Consider the following 12,154-nt stretch of genomic DNA (forward strand, 5'->3'; position numbering starts at 1 on the left):
TTATTTTTGCTTCTTCAATAAAAATCTAACTTTGTTTTCAGAATGATTTTGCTGTGTTTTGAGGGCACTCTCCTTTCTTATATATTTGATTATACTCTTTTCAACTCCCCATCACATGCTCCTCTGCTCATGGTTCCTATATAACAGACACTCATGCACCACTCCCTATAGTTCCTATATAGCTTGTACAGTTCCCTGCAATGTCTTTTGTTCACTACTTGTAGTTCCCCACTAGCTAGATCTCACATACTGCACCTTGTGAATCCCATATAGCTAGATCTCACATACTGCACCTTGTGAATCCCATATAACCAGATCTCACATACTGCACCTTGTGAATCCAATATAACTAGATCTCACATACTGCACCTTGTGAATCCCATATAACCAGATCTCACATACTGCACCTTGTAATCCCATATAACCAGATCTCACATACTGCACCTTGTGATCCCATATAACCAGATCTCACATACTGCACCTTGTGATCCCATATAACCAGATCTCACATACTGCGCCTTGTGAATCCCATATAACCAGATCTCACATACTGCACCTTGCAGCCAACACTGGGACCGTAGCCTAAGGGATATACAGAGGCCTCTGTAAGCGCCGTGCCCCTCAGTTTGCCCACCCCTGCTGTATAGTACAATGCACTGAGCCAGACAGTTAATTGGTACGACTGCTTGGGGACCTTCCAAAAGAAGTGTTTAAATAAGCACTTACATACGTGGGACTGCAGGCAGATCCCCCACGCGTTCTCTCCGTCTTCCTGCTTTGCACAATTTCTCCTTCACATTGATTCTCTCCCCACTTTCACATTGATTCTCTCCCCACCTTCACATTGATTCTCTCCCCACTTTCACATTGATTCTCTCCCCACCTTCACATTGATTCTCTCCCCACTTTCACATTGATTCTCTCCCCACTTTCACATTGATTCTCTCCCCACTTTCACATGCTGTCTTTCTCGCAATGAGTTCAGCTGCATTTAAATTAATTGGACTCAAATGTTCTCCAGCACGGGGAAGACGGTTTCACAGCACCCGGAACAGCAGCAAATGTCTCTCTCTCTCTCTCGCAGTGCCTCGGCAGGTGGAGTTTGTCACTGAGGTGCAGAACGTCACTGTTCTGGAAGGAGAGGCTGCCACCTTTAAGTGTGTTGTGTCCCCTGACGATGTGGATCTCTTGTGGGAGTTGAACGGGGCCCCAGTATCCTCTGATAAGAGGGTCAGCATGGAAAGCAACGGGCTGTGCCACTCTCTCACCCTGCGTAGCTGCCGCTTCCTCGACTCCGGCATCATCACTGCCAACGCTGAGGGCAACATCTCCCGGGCCAGGCTGAGGGTCCAAGGTGAGTGATAGATGGCATAGGGTTTGGGATACCGCCTCCAGCTCTGACTCTGTGCCTATAGTCAGCGCTTTTCCCTTAGCGTGTGTATTGGGGTTATTCATTAAACTGCAGGGGGGCTGTTTAAATCTGTGGGAGTTTCCATGCAATAATGCCCAATCATCACTATCGCAGTTTAATGATGAAAGGTATTTATTAGCTGCTCAGTGCGTTTTGTCTGAACCCATTTTTAATGCCCTGGGCTCAGCACTTGAACATAGACTAGAAATACTTCGTCCCTGTGTCTGCTTCCGGCACTGTACAGTATGGCTGAGTCCATAGAGACTCCAGCCGTGCGGAGACGTGCGGAGACACGCCTTGCTACGCGCGCCGTCCGGGGGCGTGTCTGGGGGCGGGCCAGTGACATCACGGAGCTGGTTCGTCCTCATTGGGCCAACCGCTCACGTGACCAGCTCTCCGCTCCCGTCAGAGCTTAAACTAAAACAAATGTGTCTGCTACGCCTCCGCACGCCTGCGGAAGCGTGCGTGAGCCCCTGCTAAAGCCGCTCTCATTGCGGCTGCAGGGGCTCACCGACAAGCATGAGCGCGGCTCAGTGCGGGTCAGCGGCTAAGCGCTGACCATGCCTGCGGCCTATGTCTGTGCACATCTGTGTTTTGTATATCCTATCAACAATCTATATGTGCTCTGTGTATCCTTTCAGTGCTCTGCCTATGACTTTCCTGTTTCTGTGAATGATGTGTGTGCTCTCACCCGTCGGCTGTTTGGTCTGATGCTTTTCCACTGTGCCCACTCTCTAGGTGCAGTGCATGGTCCCAGTTCTTACTCAGTACCACTCCATGTTTATTAGGGATGGGCCTGTGTGCGGTTTCCAAACCCAAACTCCGCCGATTTCAGGTTCAGTTCCAATTCCGAGATGAGCAGTTGAAGAACTCGGTGTTCGATGGGAGGTCCAAGTCGAACTTCGGAACCAATTTTGTCAAAACCCAAAGAAGTTATCTTTGGATTCGGAAGTTCAACAGAATTTGATCAAAATTCCCCCCCAAAAAAGTTTCACTTTTGTCCATCATTTAAAAAAAATTAAAACCGAAACCAATCAAGTTTTGACAAAAATGTTACGAACCAAGAACCCAGTGAAAGTGCTCAGCCTTAGGCCAGGTCCATACAGCCTTCGCCCGCGCGGAGGCGTGCGCGTCTGTGACATCACCTGCGTCAAGCGGGTGCATTTTTTACACATGTTAGACGCGCCGTAGGGGGCGTGTCCAGGGGTGTGTCTGTGACATCATGGAGCTGATTCGCACTCATTGGGTCGAACCGCTCATGTGACCTGCCCATCGCGGCGAGAAATCAGTTTCAACTGATTCCTCGCGCAACGTGCGCCCCCTCCTATTGTCGCCTGCGCGGTCTATGGACACGATCAACGCCTTAAGGCAATGTGATCGCGCCGTGCGCTGTCTGCAAGCAGCATGGACTCAGCCTAAGGCTGCGCTTATAGTACCACCGGCGGCGACAGTGACGTCACACTGCGGTCGCTGGAAAAATCAAATTGACGACTTCTAGCGACCGTGACCAAACTGTCGCTCCGTCGCGTCGCGCTTACTATAAGCGCATGCAACGGCTTCAATAAGTTTGTTTTGAAGCGACGTCGATGTCGCCAGCACTGTAAGCGCAGCCTAAGTGTTAATTTGTGTCCTGTGCACGCTCCAAACACTCTTTGTCATCTTGCCGTGCCTGCGTTTCAGCGCCTTCGCTCTGCATGATGTGTCTGTTCTCTGTCTGAGATCTTTGTTCTATGCTCATTATCTCTTTTCTGTGATTTGCTTGGTTTCTTTGTCTGGCCTAACTTCAGTGCCGCCTCTCTCCTACACCCACAGAGGCACAGGTGCTGTTTGCCCAAGGGCTGCAGGATGCAGAGGTGGAAGAGGAACAGGATGTGATTCTGCAGGTGCAGGTGACTACAGAGAGAGCTGAGGTTCACTGGGTGAAGCAGGGAGTTGTCATCCAGCCAAGCAGCAAGTTCACCCTGCAGGACTCGGATCGCGCACACTCGCTGACTATCCACTGCGTCCAGCCTTCTGACCGAGGCCGTTACAGCTGTGAGAGCCTACATGATAGAACAGATTGTCGGCTGACCGTGCTACGTACGTACAATATATCCCGCTACCAGTACGCAGAGCACAGACATTGCAGAATAATACAGATACAATACATTGTAATCTAACGTGTGGTGCCTGAGACACAGGGGTAATACTCAAATAACAGTAGGCTGGAATCGAACCCTAAACTTGTGCATTGAAAGACAACACCTTAACCACTTTACCATACTATCATTCTATTCTTCCAAGGTCCAACATCAGGGCTAGCTATGTGGGCCACTCAAACCCTTAGCAGCCAGGGTGAGCCTTTCCAAGACATACCAAATACAAGACATACAGGGGACCCCTCAGCTATGAAGCAGAAGGTGTTAAATAGAGGAGTGCTTTCACTGTATTACAATTCCAGTGTAGGTTGCAAGGAGGACTGCACTTCCAAAAGGTGTGTCTAAGACTAACTGCAGAGCTTTGAAGATCTACCTTTGATTCTTTCTTTGTGCTTCTCTATCCCTTCTCTTTATCTTTCACAGCCCGGAGCATATCTGTGAGGAAGGGGCTGAAAGATGTGCACTGTGAGGAAGGGGGCAAGGTGGAGTTATCAGTGGAGTTGTCCCACGATGATTTGGTTGGGGAGTGGTGGAAGGGAGGAGTCCGCCTGGCGAGCAGTGACCAGTGTATGATCAAATCAAGTGGGCGCCAGCACTTCCTGCACCTTTCGGCCCTCACCCTCCCTGACTCCGGCGTCATCGCGTTCACCACCGACACCTTGCGCACCACGGCACAGCTGACCGTCACCGAGCACCCACTCTCCATCACGCAGCCCCCTCAGGACTTTGTTGTTAATGAGGCTGGAGCTGCAACATTTCAGTGTGAGGTGTCTAAACACGAGGTCACAATGACCTGGAGCAAGGTGAGACCGAGGGTGGGGGGCACGTGGAGGGTCAAAAGCTTCTCCAGACGGGTCGTAAAGTAGATTTAGGGTGGTGGTGGGACAGATTCTGAGAGAATTGTTGTAAACCCAAGGAAAGGCTGTGGAGAAGGAGGTCAGATACCCCCAGCAGGAGGAGTGTAAGAGACCTAGAAAGATGACAAATCAGGGTCAATGATATGGATTGGAGGGGGTAAGGACAAGTGTCCAGGGAACACATACTGAGAGGTCCACACAGAATAGCCAAAGGAGGTGGTCTGAGGAAGACAGGATGCATCACAGATGGATTTCAGAGTACGTTGGTGGATGGGGCGTGGGTGAATAACAAAGTGATTGCGTCCATGTCACAGGATGGTGTCCAGCTGATCCCAAGCTCATCCTGCCGTATGTACTCTGTGGGACGCCGGAGGATCCTTCAGCTCAGCAACTGTAGGGTAGAGGATGCTGGAACTTACACGTGTCACGTGGGTGACTGCACGGCCTCTGCCACACTGCGTGTCCTTGGTGAGACTTTGCAACCCTAATTTTATATCACCTACTACACTGAGCCAAGGCATTATCCATACAACATACACAAAGTGCACGTGTCCAGAACCCTACTTTAACCACATCCCAAAGCTAAAACTCTCACATCCCACCCGTGATGCATTGGGCTGTGGTTTCCTCCGTGTTTCAGATTTTGTGGTGTATCATATTTGCCGCGTTGGAGGGATTTTGGTCATATTTACCAAGTAGTGACAAGCTATAGGGCACCTTATGACTACTCACGTGAATGACCTGAGGAGGCGGCTTATGGTATCATGTTTCTTGATGTCTCTGCATATCTGGTTATGTATCTGAGGGGAATATGTACTGGATCAAGTGTGGCAAACTGGAGATTGCTCCACAATGCGTACGCTTACCACGGAGGGAATCTGCATCAATGTATTAAGTTGCTTTGCTTCAGTTTCTGCCCCAGTTTGCTCTAGTTGCGCCAGATGGTTTTGGCGCTGTTTATTGGAGGAGGTAGGGGACAAGAGTCAGTGCAGCATTATGAGATGGATCACAATTTGCACCTATAGTTAGTGTCGTCTTCCCCTTTCTTTGCGCCAAATTCTCCGGGTTTCTGTGGCATTAGCCAGGGATCTGCACCAAATGTAGGAGACCAGGAAGCGTCACACACATGTTGCTGCTCACACATTGACAAATACAAATATTTTGCTACATATCCGGCCGAGACTTTGTCACTTTGTTTGTCGGTGTGTGTAGCTCTGGTAATGTTTGTAGGCGAGAATGTGTGGGCGCGCCGTTGTTTGCCGGTCCACACTGTCGTTTAGGCTGAGTACGTGAGCCTTTCCTTTCCCAACAGAGCAAGAGCCTCAGATGGTGAGGGACCTGCAGGACGCGGAGCTGGCGGAGAATGAGAACGCGGTGTTCACCTGCGAGGTTTCCTGCGCTCAGGCAAAAGGAGAATGGTTCAAAAATGGAGAGAAAATCAAAATCACAACCACCACCAAGATCCGTCAGGAAGGTAATGGAATTGGGAGACACTGGTCTGTCGGCGCTATAATGTGTAAGTCAATTAGCAGCTCTTTATCATAATCCCTATGAGGGTCATTCATTAAACCGTGCCGATGGTGGCACCATCGTGCAGAAACTCCCACTGACCAATAGGAGTTTCTGTGCAATACTGCCCTGACCGGCACTATCACAGTTTAATGAATAACCCCCTACCAGAGAATAAGAGAGTGGCGCTGATGTATCCTCCACGTCAAGCGGAAATCATTTTCTGTTGGGCAAGTGGAAGAGGGGTATGCTATGTCCTGAGCTTTTCTCCTCTGCCCAGGTAGGGAGCATTGTTATTTGTGTGTGTGCAGCGATGGTAGGTTGTAAGTACTGTTCTTGTCCATCTCCCCCCCCCCCCCCAGGTAGGAAGTATTTTTATTTGTGAGTGTGCAGCGAGTGTAGGGTGTAAGTACTGTTCTTGTCCATCCCCTCCCCCCCCCCAGGTAGGAAGTATTTTTATTTGTGAGTGTGCAGCGAGTGTAGGGTGTAAGTACTGTTCTTGTCCATCTCCCCCCCCCCCAGGTAGGAAGTATTTTTATTTGTGAGTGTGCAGCGAGTGTAGGGTGTAAGTACTGTTCTTGTCCATCCCCTCCCCCCCCCAGGTAGGAAGTATTTTTATTTGTGAGTGTGCAGCGAGTGTAGGGTGTAAGTACTGTTCTTGTCCATCTCCCCCCCCCAGGTAGGAAGTATTTTTATTTGTGAGTGTGCAGCGAGTGTAGGGTGTAAGTACTGTTCTTGTCCATCCCCCCCTCTCTGCCCCCCCCCCCTCCCCAGATAGGAAGTATTTTTATTTGTGGGTGTGCAGCGATTGTAGGGTGTAAGTACTGTTCTTGTCCACCCCCCTCCCCCCCCCAGGTAGGAAGTATTTTTATTTGTGGGTGTGCACTGATTGTAGGGTGTAAGTACTGTTCTTGTCCATCTCACCCAGGTAGGAAGCATTATTATTTGTGTGTGTGCAGCGAGTGTAGGGTGTAAGTACTGTTCTTGTCCATCTCTCCCAGGTAGGAAGTATTTTTATTTGTGTGTGTGCAGCGATTGTAGGGTGTAAGTACTGTTCTTGTCCATCTCCCCCAGGTAGGAAGCATTTCCTGTTGATGTGTGTGTGTGCAGCGATTGTAGGGTGTAAGTACTGTTCTTGTCCATCTCACCCAGGTAGGAAGCATTTCCTGTTGATGTGTGTGTGTGCAGCGATTGTAGGGTGTAAGTACTGTTCTTGTCCATCTCCCCCAGGTAGGAAGCATTTCCTGTTGATGTGTGTGTGTGTGCAGCGAGTGTAGGGTGTAAGTACTGTTCTTGTCCATCTCCCCCCCAGGTAGGAAGCATTTCCTGTTGATGTGTGGGGTGCAGTGTCAGGACTCCGGAGACATTACCTTCAGAGCCCGGAGAGCAGAGTCTAGAGCCAAACTCCGAGTGACAGGTTGGCAGTGTTACTTTCCCGGCTATCTTACCCTTCTGTTTCCAAGCCTCGGGCATCCTGTGTTCTCTCAGAGCCCTTTCATCGCTGTTGAATAATTGGGGTTTGTGTTTTCTTCACGCTCTGCTTTTTGTCCTGGGGTCTCTATGTTGGAGTCTGTATGCTTTTATTTAAAGTGTTTAGAATCTATATGGATAATTCATTACAATGTAACAGTGCTGATCCGATACTCCCACACACAAACCCCCGTGTAAGTTTTTGGGAGTTTCCTGATTGGCACTATTGCAGCTTCATGAATAACCAGGTAAAGAAAGATTGTGCTGCATCTGAGAAGGTAGGTGATCACGTTTCTTTCATTCAGTTCAGATCATTAGTCCGGAAAGATTATGCCGCCAACCCTGTACAGGAAGTGACGAAGTGACTGACCCAGAATTTGATGCATTTTGCACTAACTCCTCCTGTTCATACTCCCCGCATTGTAGTGCAGAAAGGTGTAAACAGGTTTAGGGGCTTATTCTACGTGAGCCAAAGTGGCTGATAGTTGAAGGGAATGTGGAATTGTGCCTGAGATCGGCCGCTTTGGCTGATATAGAATAAAGCCCCGCAGAATGTTTTGTTGCAAGGATGAATGTGTCTCTCTGAGCATCAATTTAATGCTGACATTGGTGTGGTTCATAGTAGATCAATTCGCAAAATCTCCCGGCAATAAAGAAACAGCATCAGATTTTAAAAAAAAAATCCAATTGCTTTCAGTGGGGATTGTGCCGTTTCTGCACCTGTGTTGTCTCCGTTACTTTGGCGTCTTGTTGTCTTGAGTTGTAAGTCTCTCTCTGTTCTGGGGCGCATGTGAGTGGAGGTTTCTCCTGAGAACGCTCTGCGTCGGAGTCGCCCTTTGCAGTTTCTCTGCATATGTAGGGTAGGTTTCCCTTCATTAATTGCTCTCTCGCTTGCAACGCCCAGAGCTCCCGGTCCGGATAGTGAAGTCCTTGAGGGATAAGACGGCCCTGCAAGGTCACCGTGTCATACTAGAGTGCAAGGTGACCCCACCCCGGGCTCAGGTGACATGGCTGCGGAGAGGTCACGAGATTAACCCTTCGCCGAAATACCAGATTAGCAGCGAGGACGCGTTTCGGAAACTCGTTATCGCCGATGTGACCCCAGAAGATGAGGACGTCTACACTGTGAGCACCACGGGAGGACAGAGCTCAGCCCGGCTTCTTGTGGAGGGTAAGTCAGCAGAAAAAATCTCAAGTATAAGAAACAGCAGGCAGGTCAGGTTTTCAGGATATCCCTGCTTCAGCACAGGTGGCTCTATCAGTCCCTGCGTCAGCACAGGTGGTGCAGTCTTCGACTGAGCCTCTGATTGGACCATCTGTGCTGAAGCTGGGATATCCTGAAAACTTGACCTGTTGGGGGTAACTTGAGGACTGGAGTTGAGCATCTCCTGGGAGTGGGTATAAGAAGAATACTGTGTGTGTGTGTGTGTGTGTGTGTGTGTGTGTGTGTGTGTGTGTGTGGGCACAGGGCAGAGGAAGATAGGATATAGAGAAAAAGAGAGAGGGGCATCATCTGAGGGGGGGGGGATGAGTGAACTTGGGTGGTAGAGGTAATGGTGGCAAACAGGCAAAGAGTGGGATGTGTGAATGAGAAGTAGGACAAGGAGGGAGAGAACCATGAGGCAGATGGTGATGACCGTGGGCATATTATAGAGCAGAGGTACCATCCCCAGTCCTCTTACCCTGCAGGATACGGATACCCCGGCTTTACACAAGTGGTTCAGTAAAAAAGATTGTGCCACCTGTGCCAATGTCCTTAACACCTGTTAGTGATCCTGGGGGACTGGAGATGGGAACCTCTGTTATAGAGGCTATAACTGCATTATGTATGTGCCGTTTCCTATGTAGCACCTGTATCTCTCCGTTCATTCTTGTGCCATTGGCTTCCCACTTCCTTTTGACTCTGTCACTATCTCTTCATCTCTCTCCTGCGTGCCGGTCATTTGTTTGTCTTTCCCTCTCCGACTTCTGCTTGGTTTTTCTCCGTCTTACTACCAGTTTGTCGCTCTCTTTCTCTTCCCTCTGTGCCGTGGCACTTTTTATTTCTCTATCTTCTTCGCTTCTTTTCTCTGCCCCTTGGATATCTCATTCCACGTGTCTGCCTCTGTTAAGCTTCCTCTCGGCATCGTTGCATTCCTTACCCCTGGCTCTCTTTCTGTCCTTACCTCAGGTCTGGCCATCCATCTGGTTCGGGGTGTGAGCGCCGTAACTGTGACAGCACCCGGCGACGCCTGCTTTGAGTGTGAGTTGTCTGTCCCCATGTCGCGCCCTCCCCAGTGGAGTCTGAATGGGATATTGCTGCACAGCGGGCCAGATGTGATCTTGGAGAACAAAGGAACTCGTCACAAACTTACCCTGCGGAGGACACATCCCAGAATGACTGGAACAGTGAGATTCACAGCAGGCAAAACACGATCTGAAGCTCAGCTCACTGTGAAAGGTAGCGGCGGGAGCGCGGGGCTGTGTGATCACAGTGCGATACAGTACTGCATGCTGCAGGGCAGGATTGAGGTGCAGAGGCAGGGCACCTGCCTGAGTGTGGATAAAGTAGTAGGGTGCTGCAGGGTGGCATGGCGGTGCAAGGACAGAAGTGTGGGTATATTGGATTAGTGCTGGAGTAGCCGTGGGTGGGACTGAGGAGTAGTTTGGTGGTTTAGGATAGGGATGAGAGGTAGAGCAGTATGTGTACAGTATCTATTATCAGCGTAGTGGCTGTGTTACGGGTATGGGGGTGTATTCAGCATGGGGGTGTATTCAGCATGGGGGTTGAAAAATGTTAGGCTGTATTTAATCCGCTTATTCCCATGTGGTTTTTTTATTGGTAGAATAATTGGAGCATACGATGGTGTCAGCCACAGACTGCAGGATCCAGAGATGTCTCTCCCTGCTGTGTACACGCTGCTCGCAACCCTCTCTGTTCCTCACAGCTTGTTATGCGGGGACATATTATTCCTCCTACTTCATGCGCCCTAAGTCTCTAACCCACTAGATCAGTAGTGTTGTATGGTAGAGCTGTGCTCAAGCCAGTGAGAAATCGCAGGGATCTGGTTCAGCAAAGCTGAAGCCCTTGCAGATTCCCAATAGCGACATCACTCCTTATTTCCTAATACTGGTAATAGTCCTGTCCTCCCTGCGGCTGCCCCCAAACACTGCCCCAAACACTGTCACAAACAAATACCAAGAGCAAGAGATATAAGGAGAGACAGAGGGAGAGATAGAGGAGGAGGAGAAAAGAGAGAGAGAGGAGGAGGAGAAGAGAGCGAGATAGGAGGAGAAGAGAGGGAGAGGAGGAGGAGGAGGAGGAGAAAAGAGTGAGAGAGGGAGGAGGAGGAGGAGAAAAGAGAGAGAGAGAGAGAGGAGGAGGAGAAGAGAGAGAGAGAGGAGGAGAAGAGAGGGAGAGAGAGGGGAGTAGGAGAAGAGAGAGAGAGGAGGAGAAAAGAGAGAGAGAGATCAAAAGAAGCAGAGATGCGGTCATAGAGGTGAGAGGTTTAAATTAAGAGTGAAAGAGTAAGTGAAGAGAGGAAAAGAAAGAAAGAAAATATATATCTATATATGATAACAGAGAAAGGTAGAGGGGGCAGATTTAAAGAAGAATTGTTACACAGAGAGATAGAAGAAGGGCTCAAAATCCAGCGGCATACATAGAAATAGGTAAAGAGGAACAGAAAGAAAGATATAAGAGAACAAAAGTGTAAAGAGAGGTGCAGTATACGAGGAAAGACAATAAGAGGAAGTAGGAGAGAGCGCGCTGGACTCTGGAAGTGTGTATGTGTGTATGTGTCACTATTTATCCCGTGTTCATGTTGCAGTAAACACGTGCTGTGGCTTTGTGCATTTATTGCCCTGCAAAGATCCTGTACCGATATCCCCCCATCGCATCCCCCCAAAGACTTCTTATCCAACTCCAAAACGCAGTCACGACATTAACAGTCCCCCCCCCACCCCCCAAATCTCTTTCCTGGTGAACCGCTTCGCTGAGCTTTTAAAATCTCCGAAATCTCACATTTCCACCATCAATTCGCTAATAAATCGCAGCTTTCCAAGTTCACAAGGGATTCGCCAAGCATTTTAATGTTGTTTCTTCATGCGAACTCCCATCCAGACCCTGAAACAGGGCGTTTGATGGAAGGAGAGAGAGGGAGAGATAGTGTTCACAGATGTCTCTCGCCACATGTTGTATAAAGGAGTGTTTGGGAGGTATATTGGGTGCTGGCTACCCCCCCACTCTCAACTTTTTGCGCAATTACAAACGTGCCAATTTCGCATGGTTTCTGAGCTTGGGTGAAAGCTTCACACATCTCTACATGCCCCACTGTCGCCATCCAGCTGTGCGCCCGCTGTGCTTCTGCCTTTGCCAATAAAGTTACTTCTCACTCGGATCCTTGCTTGTTATTTTCGGAGAGTGGAGATACTTTCCAGCAAGCGTTTAGTACAAGGAAAAAAGATAGTGGAGCTCTTATTTCTTTCAAGGAACCCAGTACTGGAACGCGTGTAGGAACGTAGGGAGGACGCCCACCCCAGACCTACAACCGGGACCCGTTGCAAAAGGTCCTCAGACCATTTATTCCATATACAGTACATGAGACCAAAACACAAGCAGCGTCTCGGGGTAAAAAACAAATGAACCCCTCTTCGGGTGTCTCTGAAGAGTTCATTTTTTTTTATCCCGAAAAATTGTCTTTTTCAAGTAAGAGTACAATTCTTTTTTTTTCCCTTTCTACAAAAAGTCAGCGAATGTGAGGGTTTTTAGGGGATCCCGCCACAAGGAT

The 12,154-nt window shown here is 49.1% G+C and overlaps 1 protein-coding gene across 5 annotated transcripts in view; it reads left to right on the forward strand.

The window, feature by feature from the left end:
- The window catches only part of OBSL1 (obscurin like cytoskeletal adaptor 1), a 64,913-nt gene extending 53,149 nt beyond the window's left edge, over positions 1 to 11,764 (forward strand). For all 5 annotated transcript variants that reach the window (XM_075609559.1, XM_075609557.1, XM_075609556.1 and 2 more), the window contains 9 exons: positions 1,085 to 1,354; positions 3,224 to 3,490; positions 3,973 to 4,352; positions 4,721 to 4,874; positions 5,719 to 5,880; positions 7,228 to 7,332; positions 8,290 to 8,556; positions 9,556 to 9,825; positions 10,211 to 11,764. In XM_075609559.1, coding sequence (XP_075465674.1) covers positions 1,085 to 1,354; positions 3,224 to 3,490; positions 3,973 to 4,352; positions 4,721 to 4,874; positions 5,719 to 5,880; positions 7,228 to 7,332; positions 8,290 to 8,556; positions 9,556 to 9,825; positions 10,211 to 10,215 — 1,880 coding nt within the window. In that variant the 3' untranslated portion in view covers positions 10,216 to 11,764. The remainder of the gene's footprint in view (positions 1 to 1,084; positions 1,355 to 3,223; positions 3,491 to 3,972; positions 4,353 to 4,720; positions 4,875 to 5,718; positions 5,881 to 7,227; positions 7,333 to 8,289; positions 8,557 to 9,555; positions 9,826 to 10,210) is intronic.
- Positions 11,765 to 12,154: the final 390 nt, after the last annotated feature.

Source organism: Ascaphus truei, chromosome 7 (assembly GCF_040206685.1).
Source record: "Ascaphus truei isolate aAscTru1 chromosome 7, aAscTru1.hap1, whole genome shotgun sequence".
NCBI classification, from domain to species: domain Eukaryota; kingdom Metazoa; phylum Chordata; class Amphibia; order Anura; family Ascaphidae; genus Ascaphus; species Ascaphus truei.